The sequence below is a fragment of the Verticillium alfalfae genome, genomic scaffold, assembly GCF_000150825.1.
Source record: "Verticillium alfalfae VaMs.102 supercont1.9 genomic scaffold, whole genome shotgun sequence".
NCBI classification, from domain to species: domain Eukaryota; kingdom Fungi; phylum Ascomycota; class Sordariomycetes; order Glomerellales; family Plectosphaerellaceae; genus Verticillium; species Verticillium alfalfae.
Genome location: NW_003315030.1, coordinates 542,096 through 555,233, shown reverse-complemented (window position 1 = coordinate 555,233; position 13,138 = coordinate 542,096). Strand labels below are relative to the sequence as shown.

The window sequence follows — 13,138 nt, the reverse complement described above, 5'->3', positions numbered from 1 at the left end:
CAGTCGTCGGGGACATGTTACATTCAGAGAGGAAACTGTCTCTCGATCGAGCGGAAACATTTAAATATAGATATCAAGACATGTATGTTAATGGCAGTCATAGCCCAATTTCGTCGTATAATTATTCATTAAGCGTAGCCTATTATTACTGAGCAATTGAGAACACAGCCTCACGTACTTCATCCAACTCTTTCATGAAGACCGAAGTTTATTAGTGGACACCGGATCTTGAAAGCTCGATTGTGAAAGCCATGACCGTTATCGTGTGCGTGATGTTGATACATTGATGTATGCTACTGCCCAGACAGACGTTACTTAGACAGCCTGCTGAACAGGGGCCGCGTTGGTACCGTGAGTACCAGTGTAGGCGGGATCACTACCAACGCCGGCGTGTCCAGCGCCGTGGTGACCAACGCCAGAGCCGACGCCAGCGGTAGTGCCGGCAGGGCCGGTAGTAGTGGCGCCGACACCAGGAGCTACCTTCTCGGGGAAGGTACCAGGGTGCTGCGGGACGCGGCCGAACTGAGTGAAGTGCAGGTTCAGACGTCCATAGTCCCAACGACCGCTCAGGAAGACGAAGGCAAATGCAAGGACAGGCACCAGTAGCAGATCGAGGATACCGAACCAGATATGTGTACCGGGGACGCGGATCTGGTATCCCGCATCCGTAAGAGCGAAGGCGAGAACGTAGAGGAACCAGAGAAAGTTGACGAAACCGGCGAGAGCAAAGTAGTGACCGCTGACACCGAGACGGGACGCACCGCGGCGACCACTGGTGAGGGTGCTAAGAGATAGCAGGAGCCAGGCCAGGCTGCCGAAGACGAAGAAGCCCCATTTGTAGTGCGTGTCGGTGAAGGCGGAGAAGAGATAGCTGGCGACCCAGATCCAGGACAGTGCCACGTGGTAAACAATAGTGGCCCAGGAGACACCGGACAGGAGGTCTAGCGCCGTAATGACAACGGGGAATGCTACTGCCCAGAAGGCGTACTTGCCCCAGTAAATTTGGCGAATGTCATTGTTGTCCGAGTTGGCCTGTGAGATGAGTCGGTAGGCAAGGCCGGAAGCCATGGAGAAGTAGGCGATCGTGCCAGTGAGAAGAGCAATGGTGAACAGATAGTGGAAGATCCTCTCTCCATTGCGAGGCTTGAAGGACAGAGCAGCGACAGCAAGCTAACGCGGTTAGTTTAAGCAAGGTGGAGCCAGGACTAGGTCAACATACAAAGGATACAAAGAAGACGGCCGTAACGGCAAACAGCCAGCTAGAGCCACCCTCAGACTGGTGGTCTTGGCCAGTGAAGGCGTTGTTGTAGTCGAGCGCGTCGTTGCGCGACTCCAGGATCACACCCATGGCTTTGGTATTGTGTAGTCTGGGGCGTACGAGTGATTGTGGTCGAGGAATGCTCCGAACGTCTGATATTTGGTGATACTCTGTCTGCTGCAGTAGAACGTATGTCGCGTAATGTTGGTGCTGAGAAGAGGAAGGGCAAAAGCTCAGTAGAAGAAAGCTCAGCGAGGTCGCCTTATATCAAGGGAAGGGCAGGAGCCGGAGGTCCGAGGGAGTCGTCTTGCCTGCTCCATCCTCTGGTTGTTACGTAGGCTAAGCCTCATGTGCACCTGCCTGACCAAGGAGGCATCGACGAGGTGAAGAGCATTTTGATTCGTTTGACTCTTGTCACTGCAGACACGATGATGAGTGCCAAGACTCTGTTCACTGCAACGACACGCCCTGCGAACGGGAAGCTGCGGCTCACAGACATCAGGCCGGCAGTTGCGGCACCTGGGAACGGCAGGATCAAAGGCCATTGGTATCACATGAGCATCGAGATATTGATGGTGATCTCTTGTCCACAGGTTTCTACGGTGCCTGAGGTGTGATTGCGTGTGATTGCTTTGCATATCGGAAGCTGGCAGGCACTTCTCGACTCACGCACTGCAAGTATCATACCGTCTTGCCATTTTGCCTCCTGCCGTTTATGACCCATCATTTCGCAAGTCAAGCAAGATGAGATGTGCAAATTGAGGCCTCTCTGTTCCGCGCAATCACCTTGGTCAGCATCCCCCCTCCTTGCCCCTTCACCACCATCATCATCACCAACGGGGCCGAGTGTCTTGGCTCAGACTAACCTGGGATTTCAAGAGGCTGAAGAAGCCTCATCACATGAGTGGCAGTTCGCCATGCCCAAGTCAGTGACGCCCATCGGCCAGATCCCTGCCAGTGATCGACGCTGCATCCTGTCAGCTGCGTTTCATGTGGGGTCGAAGGAACAGAAGTGCCGGGCCGCGTCGTTTGGACGGCCAGAGAAAAGCGGCGACTCCAATCAATCTGCTACCAACAGTCGGCCTGTCCCCCAGGGCGGCCTTCTGATGATGTGACTTGGAAATGGCCATTCGTGATGGACATCACAGCATCGCGGTCCAGGTCGAATAATTGAATATCTCCACCCAATCGGCGAGTCATCGGACAAGCCCATCCGTCCATCAGTGGGCAGACCTCACTCATGTCGCGGCCTGACACGGACCTTTGCCCAGGGATCCTGGCTCTTCAGCGAACCCCCAATCATGATGAGGTCATACCCAAGCACAGAGGCGAGATTGACCGCCACGTTTTCGCTTGTCATTGAACGACACATCAAAAGCAACAACGGAGTGAAGCAACCGAGACACTGAGGCACGCCTCTGAGGGCATTGCATGATGAGAAGCGGCACTGAGGGTACGTAAGCCAGGCCTTGCATCAAAGCCAAATTTGACCAGAGCCCTGCTCAGTTCCCGGAGTGACCTCCAACTTCACATTGATGCTGTAAGACTGCATTGCAGGGCCATCGGAACTTCCCGAGTTACCTACGACAGGATGACGCCCGGTTACGACCTCGACCTGGTTATTGACCATACCACAGACGCCAGTGCTTTCACGAGGATGTCTTCCTTCGTGCTGCAGTGTGTGACCTGGATGAGTCATGTTTTGCCCTAACGGTGCCCAATGCCTTCACGGGCTTTTACTCTGACACAGCGGCATGGCATGTCTGGCTTGGACTTGATGAAATGCGCGCGGACGAGAGGACTACATGCTGCAGCAGCCTCCAAAAGAGGCTACCTGCGTCTCGATGGACTACGTGATGTGACCGTGGCAAGTTATCCACAAGTTAAGCATTCGGTGACGATTGGAACTGAGTCCGACCTATGGCGTTTTGCGTCATACCTGTACGATATTGATGCCGGTGGGTTTCTCCCAATATTCTAAGCCGTTGGCATAAGATCGCAAAATTCAACCGAGACAGTAGCTGGAAACTGGGACTGATGAGAGTGGGGATTGGCCGAATTCGCCGAGTGAAAAGATTGATCAATAAACTCTCTGATCAATACACGCTGTGACCTCGATGGTTCCCTCACATTCTCCTGCCGGCTTCAAGATCCGAACCTCCACATAGTCCTCCAGCCCCCGACAGTGTCAACTGACTCCAACCATGGTTTCCAAGTGTAGATGACCTCTTCAACACTGACCGTTGCCATTTTGGCCTCATTGACCCCACTTCGGGCTTTCGAAAATAATTTACCAGTTATCTCTGTACATAAATTACAATGACTATCCAAGTATCGCTTCGAGGATCCAGGTATAGTACAATTAAATTCTTGTACAAGACTTGCTCCATCCTTCATGTAAGACTAACGGGGCCCGAAGTGGGCATGCCCATAGGCGCTGGAGGTTCAGCTTTAGAGTTCAGGCAGCTGGTTCTTGACCGTGATAACGTAACCTATTACTAACGAAGATAATCAAAGTGAGTACATTTGATAAGTTATGTAGCGATTTCACCGTTCACTTGAAACTGGGGAAACAGTAAGGCCCTATGCACGCGCTCAGTTTCGAGGTCACTGCTGATAAGGGTAGTCTGACATTCCCCTCATGATCTAAATTCGATAGACTGTCCTGACTACGTATAACGTGCGCTTTCTTCGCCATCGTATGGCCATAGTCTTCATGGCCATAATCTTCTCTCAGATATCTACAAACTTCATCATGGAGTACTACCTGCGTGTCAGGAATGGCATCAAGAAGGGGTTACCCCCAAGGTCAAATACAACCTCGGGCAAGTAGGGCTCTGTTGCGTTTGAATACTGTAAGGTCTCTCGGCTCCTTTTATGTAGTTACGATTACTTTTGGCTGCGACTGAAAATAGATCTTAGATGTTAGATATAGGTCATCAAGAAGAATTGAGAAAAGTCGGACTTTTCTTCAGGTAGGGAACACGAGCACAGAAAACCACAGAGGCTTGGGTCGTACCTAAGAGCTGTCACCTGTAACGCAGTCACAACTATTACTAGTTGAAGTCTTTCCTCGGTATAATTAATAAAAGTGAAAACAGTCCTCGCCTTGGTAAACCTCAAAATATTAAAAGCAAGTGTTTGACGTGCCGATGAGCACTTGACCCAATCCCTCTGACAAAAGATTTCCCATTGTTGTCGATGACAGCACAGTTGAGAGTTGAATTGATACGTTATAGGTTAGATAGATGTAAGCCAAACAGACCGACCAACCCACTTTCCTGCTTTCAGAGTAGCGGTAGCACTTTCCTGCTTTCAGAGTAGCAGTAGTGGGATGGATGTACAGTAGCTGGTTTTGCCCCTACTTCGGTCTTTCTGCCTTGACTGCTTGTAGCAGGCTTGCTTTTGCCCTTCGAATCATGGAATGACTAACAAGACCCCTCGTGTTGGTACTGATACTTGATCAAGGTGTTAAAGACCTTGACCGCAGCTCCTAACAACACAACGACTGCCAAACCTTGGCCTTTGGCCGTGATTATATCTGTATTGCCGGGCACTTCTTCTACCAGGATAACCATAAAGTCTAGCTCGCCACTCGCAAGGATTTGACTGATTCAAGTCGATGCGCAGAACTTTGAAGGTCTTGCCACACGATGGCCCCTGGCCTGTACCCGCCTGTGACCCAGATAAGAAAAACTTCGCAGAGATATCCGATCCACCTTTCGTGAATCTCACTAGCGAGAGTGAGGTAACCCGTTAAAACTGGTGCAGATTCCGACTGATCCGGTCACAGAGACGATATCGGTGCTGATCGACTATGAACTGTCAATTGTGGACTTCGCATGGACTTCGGCACGGAAGGGGCCGGCTCATCGACGGAAGCCACCAGAGGCAACGCGTCGTTGTATGACTGTCTGACGCACCACTTGGACCAGTTGGACGAAGTATGTTCCCTGGAGGACCAAAACAAACATAGTCTGGATCAGCGCGACTGATTTATGGAGCAACAATGTCGCTTCAAGAGGAGCAGAGCTCTTTGCGCAAATATGCCGACACGATACCAAGCTCGTCATCTCTCCGGCTTGCTGACAGTGTAAGGGAAAATTGGGACTCAAGGCTGAGCAACGTGATTGTAGAGTAAAGAAGATATATGACCTAGCATATGCTTGGACCGGACTTGATAGATGGTGCCGCGGGTTGAGTACATCAGAGGATATACATGCAACATAGTTTGCGAAGGTACAACAGTTGGCCGGACGGTTATGGTTGGCCGATGCTCATGCTTCTGTACTGCCAGATTAGCCGCTTTCAACACGTTCAGCGCTGCAGACCAACCCAGTCAAGAAGGGAATTGGCAAGACAACCTATCTTCCAAAGCCTCACCGAAGGCAGGTGGAAGAAGTGAATGAGCTGCATCCATTTAAGTTCCGTCTCTCTACCAGGGTAGAATCCAGAAAGAGAGTATTACAGCCCAACAGCATGTAAAGAGCTACCTAGCTCCGTCGATTGTGCAGATTGTAAAGATCCCAGCCACATTGAGTATGCGGCCCATGCGAGTGAAGCAGGAAGGCATTCAAGGAGCATCAACAACAACGCTTGCAGTGCTAGAATGGAATATGGACTTGTTTGCAGAAAGTTAAGGAGGTAGACCGAGGCTTCCGTTGAGGACATTTATCGAATGAGATATCTATATGCTGAACGACAAGAGATTAAGGCATTTGACCGATTCTCATAAGATAAGGATTTGATGCGCAGCCGCTTTCATTATTACAACATCAACGCGTGAGATTTTCTACAACACACAAACCACTGAGACGTCGGGAGAGCGTATCACACCCTCAGGGGCGAGTATGCGGCGTCAACCCACGCCATCTTACGGAGCACAAGGTGGGGACAGCGGGTATGCGCGCGCCCTGATCCCCAGGGCAGATGCATCGCGTCCACCTGCCAGCTAGCGGCCTCACTGCGCCATATGATGTCCCAAACAGTGGCAGTAAACGAGGATGGTGGCACCACGCGTGACAAGAATCTGCGTTGCACATAGGGATGCTGCAGGTTGCCCTGAGAAACACGGATGATCATGAGACAGAAGCCAGTACTTGCCAGTGAGGCGGGAAAAGGAGAGAGCAACAAGCTCAAACAGCGCCAAGTAGGCCGGTGGTGAGACGAGGTTGAGGAGCAAGAGCAGGACTGCCTGTCGTCAGTTTGGGAACGGTCTGTTTGAGGTCTGCACTGTGTAGCGAACATGGTTTTGAGACGTGGGCAACGGCAACAAGGACTGATGGAGAGATACCTGTACCTGGGGACGACGCTGGTCTTTCTCTCCGATGACACAGGATGTGCTCATTGTGAGGTTGTCTCTGTAGGCCAAGGATCTGCGGCCATGAACCCTTGTGCACGTGAGGCTCAAAAAAAGAGATGTCCGGCATCCTATCGCAAGGGCGCACTATGGAGCAATGCCCTTCTCGTGCGACACTAGCCGTGGCGAAGACATGATTGGGTTGACATGGACTCGAACGGCATCTGCTGTTGCTTGCTCAGCCATCCTCAGCTCACCAGCGTCTGATCATTCGGCTTCCGAGGGACGGGGCCTGCGATCAACTGGTTCTGCGGATGCCCTGGTCACCGCTATCGATACGAGGTCTGAGGCCTTACCTAGAGTGATGGAAGAGACATGCTCATGCCGCCCAACGGTGGACATGCGGGCAAGATGACGAGGCCATCAGCAGAGATCAAATGATGTCGGCACAAAAAAGGTCGCACAGCATATGCGGTCTCTGCGACGTTGGTGTCGTGACGCTGTGATGGCGCGAGGCTACAGCTGTGTGCCCGGTCCATCCACAATAAGGGAGCCACTGATGTCCGACAGCGACGAGAACCAAGCAAGCCATTGCAAGGCGAGGCCCAAGTGAAGCAGGGCGCAGTGCAGTGCAAGCCAACAGCGTGGCCGTCAGTTGACTGTGGCGGCGGGCGTTGGACAGGCTAACGTGTACGCATCTAGGCCTGGGCGAATGAGATGCAGAGGTTGGTTCATCGTTGCAATGGGATGGTCGGGTGAGGTTGCGGTGCTGGGTCGATCGAACGGCTTGGCAGGTCGATTCTCAGCCCCAGGGCCGCATGTGTGAAAGGGGAACATAGCGTTGGTGAAGGTGGCGGTCTTCAGCTGGGCAAATGTCTTAAGGAAGGGGGCCTGATGACGCTGAAACCATTTGCCTGGGTCGATGCAGACCCGGAGGCCTGGAGGATGGAAAACGGAAAGGTGGAAGGCGGGAAATCGGATGCTAGAGTATGCGCCGATTTGGCCTTTCCGGTTCGGCCTTTGTGTCCATGGTTGGTGGTAAGGGCATGACGATGTGACCTGTCGTTTCTTTCGTGGGCCGACTCGTGATGAATGGATGTTGGGAGACGGGTCTTGACGGGTAATTGGCTTGCTTCTAGAACACGAGAAAGGCATTGTAGCTGGTGACAGAGCCGCATGCGGAAGACAGTCGACGTCGAGTTACGGTTGAGGTTAGCGGTAGATAGACAGATACGATCTTCGACCAGAGCTGCCTGGTCTTGTCCGGCCTGGCCTCGCCTCGGCTGGGCAGTGGTGGAGCCGCTTGTATGTTTCCTTTGCAGCCAGAGGAAGGAGGAGCGACGAGCGTGTGAAGACAGTCATGGTCAGTGCCTGTGGTCACAGTGGGTCTCAACTGAGGTACTTGTGGAACCGGACACAGTGCGCCAGAGGTACAAGGTCAAGGTTGGCCCCCATATCGTGCTTGCAAGGCTCGAAGATGGGCACTTTCATGGCTGGGATAGCCCAGCCATGACGCCCGGACCATGACGGGCCGGAGGAGCGATGAGGGTGACGGTCGCCGTGGGGCCGTGCGATTTCCGCTTCCAAGACCTGGCACACTCGCGACATGGTACGCCATGGGGGCCCTTCCGCCCTCTTTCCGTTGTGGCCCAAGGGTACCTACTGTAGTGCCCAGCGGCCAGCGCCCGTCGTCCAGCGCCCTGTCCCAGCACCCAGCACAGGCATCAGAACCGCTGAAGCACTGGCCCCGAGTCCACTGGCAGACAACACTGGTACAGACACCTCGTCCCATCTGTCGCGATTGACAGGCTGCCATTGCGTCTGCGCACATGCAGCGTTCGCATGAGGCATCACACCCGGGGATATGGTCACTCGGAAAGCCATGATCAGAATGCTGCTGCACATCAACCTCGACATGAACAACAACCGTCAATTGTTCCGACTTGTCGTTCATCGTGCTCTTGTCCGCTTCCAGCACGTTGTTCACAGCTGCCCCGTTCATAACTCTGTTTGTTCAAGGCATACCTGTTCGACAAACACCCTGTTTACTACGACACAGCTGGAAAGCCTTTGAGCCTAGGACAGCGAGCCAGCGAGCCGTCCGCCAGCCACCTGGCCCTTGCTGAAGTCCGGATTTATCAGGTTTATTCCGGCCCTGCCAAATTTGGGCGTGGCTCGAGCTCCCTGCTGCGGGCAGAGAAATGAGACCCTCGCAATCCCTCCAGTCACCACCCAGGTCCACGGGGGGGGGGGCATCCACCCAAGCCTTTTAGGCCTTCGATGCAGTAGTAGGGTGCTCTGGCGTTGCGCCGTCGGCCAACCAGCAGAAACATCCAACACAAGCGTGTTGTGTGGTGGGGATGGTGAGAGAAACCACCACGTTCCGACTTCCAGACGTTCAGACGGGCGGGCACCAGATTCCGTGCCACTCACGCGTTCTAATCATCGTTCATCGCTGCTCACGAATGTCTCAGCCAAGCGGGCCCATTTGCCGCGTGCCTCCAACGATGCGACGAGGAACGCTCTCACCTTCTTTGCGCTTATCGATCTAGAGCGAACAAGTGTGCATGACGTCCGACTCTGTTTTCAGCCAGATCAACAGGACAGCACGTCTGGAGCGACGGCCAGATGAGACTCCCCACGCCAGGGACCCCTTTGTCTGTACGTGCCATCGGTAGACTAGACTGGACGGCTTTCGCGGCTTCCTCCTTACCAGCACCTCGACGCAGTTTCCCCTTCTCGCCTGTCTTCCCGCCCCCTGACCCGATGTCCAGGACAGGCTTCAGGGTGAGACACGGCAGACCCAGCACAAGCCGCACACGCTGTGATGTGCAGAACGGCAGAGGCATGAGAACAAGAGGAGCGGGCAGGGGACACCGAACATCTAGGGTTTGTCGATTTACCTTCCACTTCCCCCCCCCTGCCCCCCTCTCCACCCCGTTCAGAATGCTCCGTGATCCAGATGGTGGCCCGAGGGTCCCACTGTGATGAAAGGTACCCTTGCCCGCAGAGTCACACTGGAACTGGAGAGCCCTCTGTCGACAACTGGGCTGCCAAAGCGAGGAATGACTTCGTTATTCCCCACAGCGAGCGTACTTTTGAGTCAAGCAATGCGGAAAGCAGTAGATCAGCGACTCGGTCGAGTCGAAACACTTGAAATTGAGGAATATGACCGGTGAAAAAGGGCTGAGGCGAGATCCGTGGAACTCGCCACACAGACCAACGCTGGCTGGATGGTGGTTTTCGCTCCCAAGACTTTCAGCGCTGTAGTGCACCAATGCTGTCGTTGGAGTTTGCTGTGCTAGGTCGGCACGGCAAGCTGCAATGTTCTGCGATGGGTTAGGTTGAGAGTGCGGGCGCGCGCAGCGCACGCACCAACCATTCGACAAAACCCAAGCACAAGCAGAGCAGGTCAGACATACATGACTTGTGCAGTTGACGATGGTGGACATATCGCGGGACGCAGATGCATTGTCGCATAACTCTGCCGCGGCGCGAACAGGGGAACGGGGAGGGAGGGTCAAGACTCGGTATGATGGGGAAGCATGAGGAAACGACAGAACGGCCATGGGATTCATGACGTCTGGGCGTTCAGAACAGGACGTTTCGCACTGCAACAATCCGCATTCCTATTTCCACAGGTCGATCGGTCGTCTCTCCCTGTTTCGCTGCCCTTGAGCCCGCCATTCTTTTTTTTTCCTTTTTCTTTCGTTTTCGCGTCTTCACCGGTGTGGGACGTCAAGGCGAGACAGACATGTTGGAGAAGCCAACAAGCAGCTGCTGTAGGGCATAAAGTCAGACACAGGTCAGACATCGGGGAGCGCGCACCGCAGCCACGCACGCAGTCCAACGAGCATTTGGCGGCGGCGGGCGGCGGACAGTGTCGCCCACCGGGCGAGCAGGGGCGGGCTGAGCTAGCATTCAGGCCCTTGCGTGGGTGGCGCTGTGGAAGGCACAGCATTGGTTGGAGAAGTCGACGACCCTGGCGGGCACGACCCACGAACCGCTACGGTGGTGGGGAGGCGCGAAGCGAATGGGACGGTATCCTGGTAGTTGTCCTTGTCGTCCCTCCGCTGGCCGACGGCCTGGCCCCGGCTTCGTGGGAGTGTTGCCAAGGCCGTGGTGCCAGCTAGCGTCGCGCCCATCTGGCTCATGTGCGCGCTAGTGCCGATCTAGCAGCCGTGTCCCGCTTCTTACAGTGTGAGCATGACCACACCCCCGCGAGACGGGCACCGGGTACGTGAAGCGGGCTGTGGTTCTGTCGAGACGTCGAGTATTCCCGGGTCTCACTCTCCACGGGCCAAGATCTCCGCCTGGCAGTATGACCGAGCATCCTGGCTTCTTGCTTTTCCTTCGACCCTCTCATCGGGGCGCTTCCTCTTCCCGACAGACGAAGAGAGCCCTGACCCTGTCACCCGCCTGGCTGATCCACACCTGGCTCAGGGACCTAGGTGCCTAAGAAGTGGAAGGCGACAGAGCTTGTCCCGGCGCATCGCCCCCTGTAACTCTGCCTAGGTGCCCGCAAGGCCACCACGGGCCGCACAACTCATCGTATCATCGAGGGCTCGCTGCCTGCCTTTCGAGGCGCTGCAGCCAAAGTGACAAACGGTCCCAAGAGACGGGAGAGGAACAGCTGTTGCCCCCCCTCTCTTCCAACAACGATTCAGCGGTCTCGAGGTGGCGTAGAGGTAGAACAAAGGGCCCTCACCGCAAGCATCTCGGCATCGCCCATAACAAGGGCGAGGCAGCTCCAGATTCCCAGCCCGAGGGCCTGGGACTGCCGCAGTCTCCCAGCCCTCAAAGTCAGGTTCGCTGGGTCGCTGGTCCACCTGTCGCCTTTCCCCGTGTCCCGGGCTGGACCAGATTGACCTGTGATGGATTGTGTGTGTGCCAGTCGGCACGAGCAATCGGTGACAAACAGAGCACACCTTCTGGGGCTTCAGCGCCGCCTCCCCCTGCCATCTGGTACTGAGTCCTAGTAGGACCTAGGTACGCAGATCCAGATCAGGCCTACATCCAGCACTTAGCACTCAGCACCCACGAACAAGGCTCCATTTTCTTTTTGGTCTCTTGTGGTGCTCTTTCTCCCTTTCTCACTCACTTCCTCTCACTCTCGCCTCTCACGTCCTCACGCCGCGGTCCACACCCCCAGCACCCCGGCTTCCCCTCCCCCCCTTCCAGGTTTAGCATCCCCACTTGTCTCTGCCTGGCCCTGGCCCTGGCCCTGGCCCTTGTCCTGGGTACCGCACCGTGCTGTACTGTATTATCTGGGTCCCGGTCCTGGGGTGTCGACTGCCCAGTCCTAGCAGTCCTTTTCCTTCCCGCCTTTCCTGCTCCTCATCGTCTTGGTTCGTTCCCGTTCCACACAGATCCAGCCTCAACACCAACAAACCACTCCCCTCCGTTCGTGCGTTCGTCCTCTCCCTCCATCGACCCAACCGCGCTGCTTGGGCCGTTAATCGCATCGAGGGATCGAAGAACGGACGACGACAGCGACGACCGACCTCGACAAACTCCACCTGCCCGGAAAGCCATTCGATCTCGCCATATTCTTATTCACACACCGGTTGCCCTCCATCCGCCAAAAGGGTTTCGCAATCAACTAAATTAATTCGCGGGAACGTTGGGCCTCCGAGTAGAACCTGTGCAGGTTAGTTTTGGATGGTGGCTTCGAGCCAGAATTTCCCTTACTTGGGAGAGCGGCGCCTCCTGCCTGACGTGGCGTGAGAACCGTCCCCACGGGCTCTCTCCCAACTCCCCAATCCAGACCGTTGCCTCGACCCAGGTCGTCGGCATCGCTCTCGTTTCGTTTCTCGCTTCGTCTGACACGGTCGCCTCGTAGGTTTGCCAACGACCAACTCCCGCCACCCAGCGAACGACCCGAAACTTCTCACCACATTCTGACGCCAGACACCATGTCCGCCACCACCATGGTTGCCGCCGACGACAGCCCCTCCGATGCCACTCGTTCAGTTCACACCCGCAACACGAAGGGCGGTCGACGACTTCATTATGAATTGACCTGCCTCCAACAGCCCGAGCGCGCGAGAGCCTGCGGCTCTGGACAGAAGTGTAAGTTGACATGCGGTGCGCTATTCGAATGACTTGACCGCTGACACGGGGAATCCCAGCCGCCGCCGACCGTCGACCTGTCGACCCGCCACCCGTCGTTCAGCTTCGCGTTCTCGAGGGCCCTACCCTCGAGGACAGCAAGGACATCACTCTCGGCTACAACGCCAACTTCTTCGTCTACGTGGATTTGCAGCATGCTCGCCCCATCGCCAACGGTCGCGTCCAGACGCCTGCTGCCACGACGCCTCCTGTTCTGACTGGTGCCCCCGTCTCTGGCATGGCGTACCTCGACCGCCCTGCCGAGGCCGGCTATTTCTTGTTCCCTGACTTGTCGGTCCGCCACGAAGGCCGCTACGTCCTCGGATTCAGCCTCTACGAAGAGCTCAAGGACGAGATGGATCAGGACGCCGACCCCGTGGACGACGACCCTACCCCCGGATTCTACCTGGCATGAAGGTCCAGTCTGCGCCCTTTGTCGTCTTCAGCGCGAAGAAGTTCCCTGGCCTCAC

General features: G+C 55.2%; 3 protein-coding genes across 3 annotated transcripts; 1 reads left to right on the top strand and 2 right to left on the bottom strand.

The window, feature by feature from the left end:
• Positions 1 to 315: 315 nt before the first annotated feature.
• On the bottom strand, positions 316 to 1,348 carry VDBG_07121 (FDD123; the record flags this gene model as incomplete). Its single annotated transcript, XM_003002504.1, has 2 exons — positions 316 to 1,170; positions 1,220 to 1,348. The coding sequence occupies 2 exons, from the start codon at positions 1,346 to 1,348 to the stop codon at positions 316 to 318; spliced, it is 984 nt and encodes a 327-aa protein (XP_003002550.1).
• Positions 1,349 to 8,044: 6,696 nt separating this feature from the next.
• On the bottom strand, positions 8,045 to 8,511 carry VDBG_07120 (predicted protein; the record flags this gene model as incomplete). The annotated part of the gene is made up of 2 exons (XM_003002503.1): positions 8,045 to 8,155; positions 8,221 to 8,511. The coding sequence occupies 2 exons, from the start codon at positions 8,509 to 8,511 to the stop codon at positions 8,045 to 8,047; spliced, it is 402 nt and encodes a 133-aa protein (XP_003002549.1).
• Positions 8,512 to 12,472: 3,961 nt separating this feature from the next.
• VDBG_07119 (VeA protein) lies at positions 12,473 to 13,083 on the top strand (the record flags this gene model as incomplete). The annotated part of the gene is made up of 2 exons (XM_003002502.1): positions 12,473 to 12,629; positions 12,689 to 13,083. The coding sequence occupies 2 exons, from the start codon at positions 12,473 to 12,475 to the stop codon at positions 13,081 to 13,083; spliced, it is 552 nt and encodes a 183-aa protein (XP_003002548.1).
• Between the last annotated feature and the right edge of the window lie 55 nt (positions 13,084 to 13,138).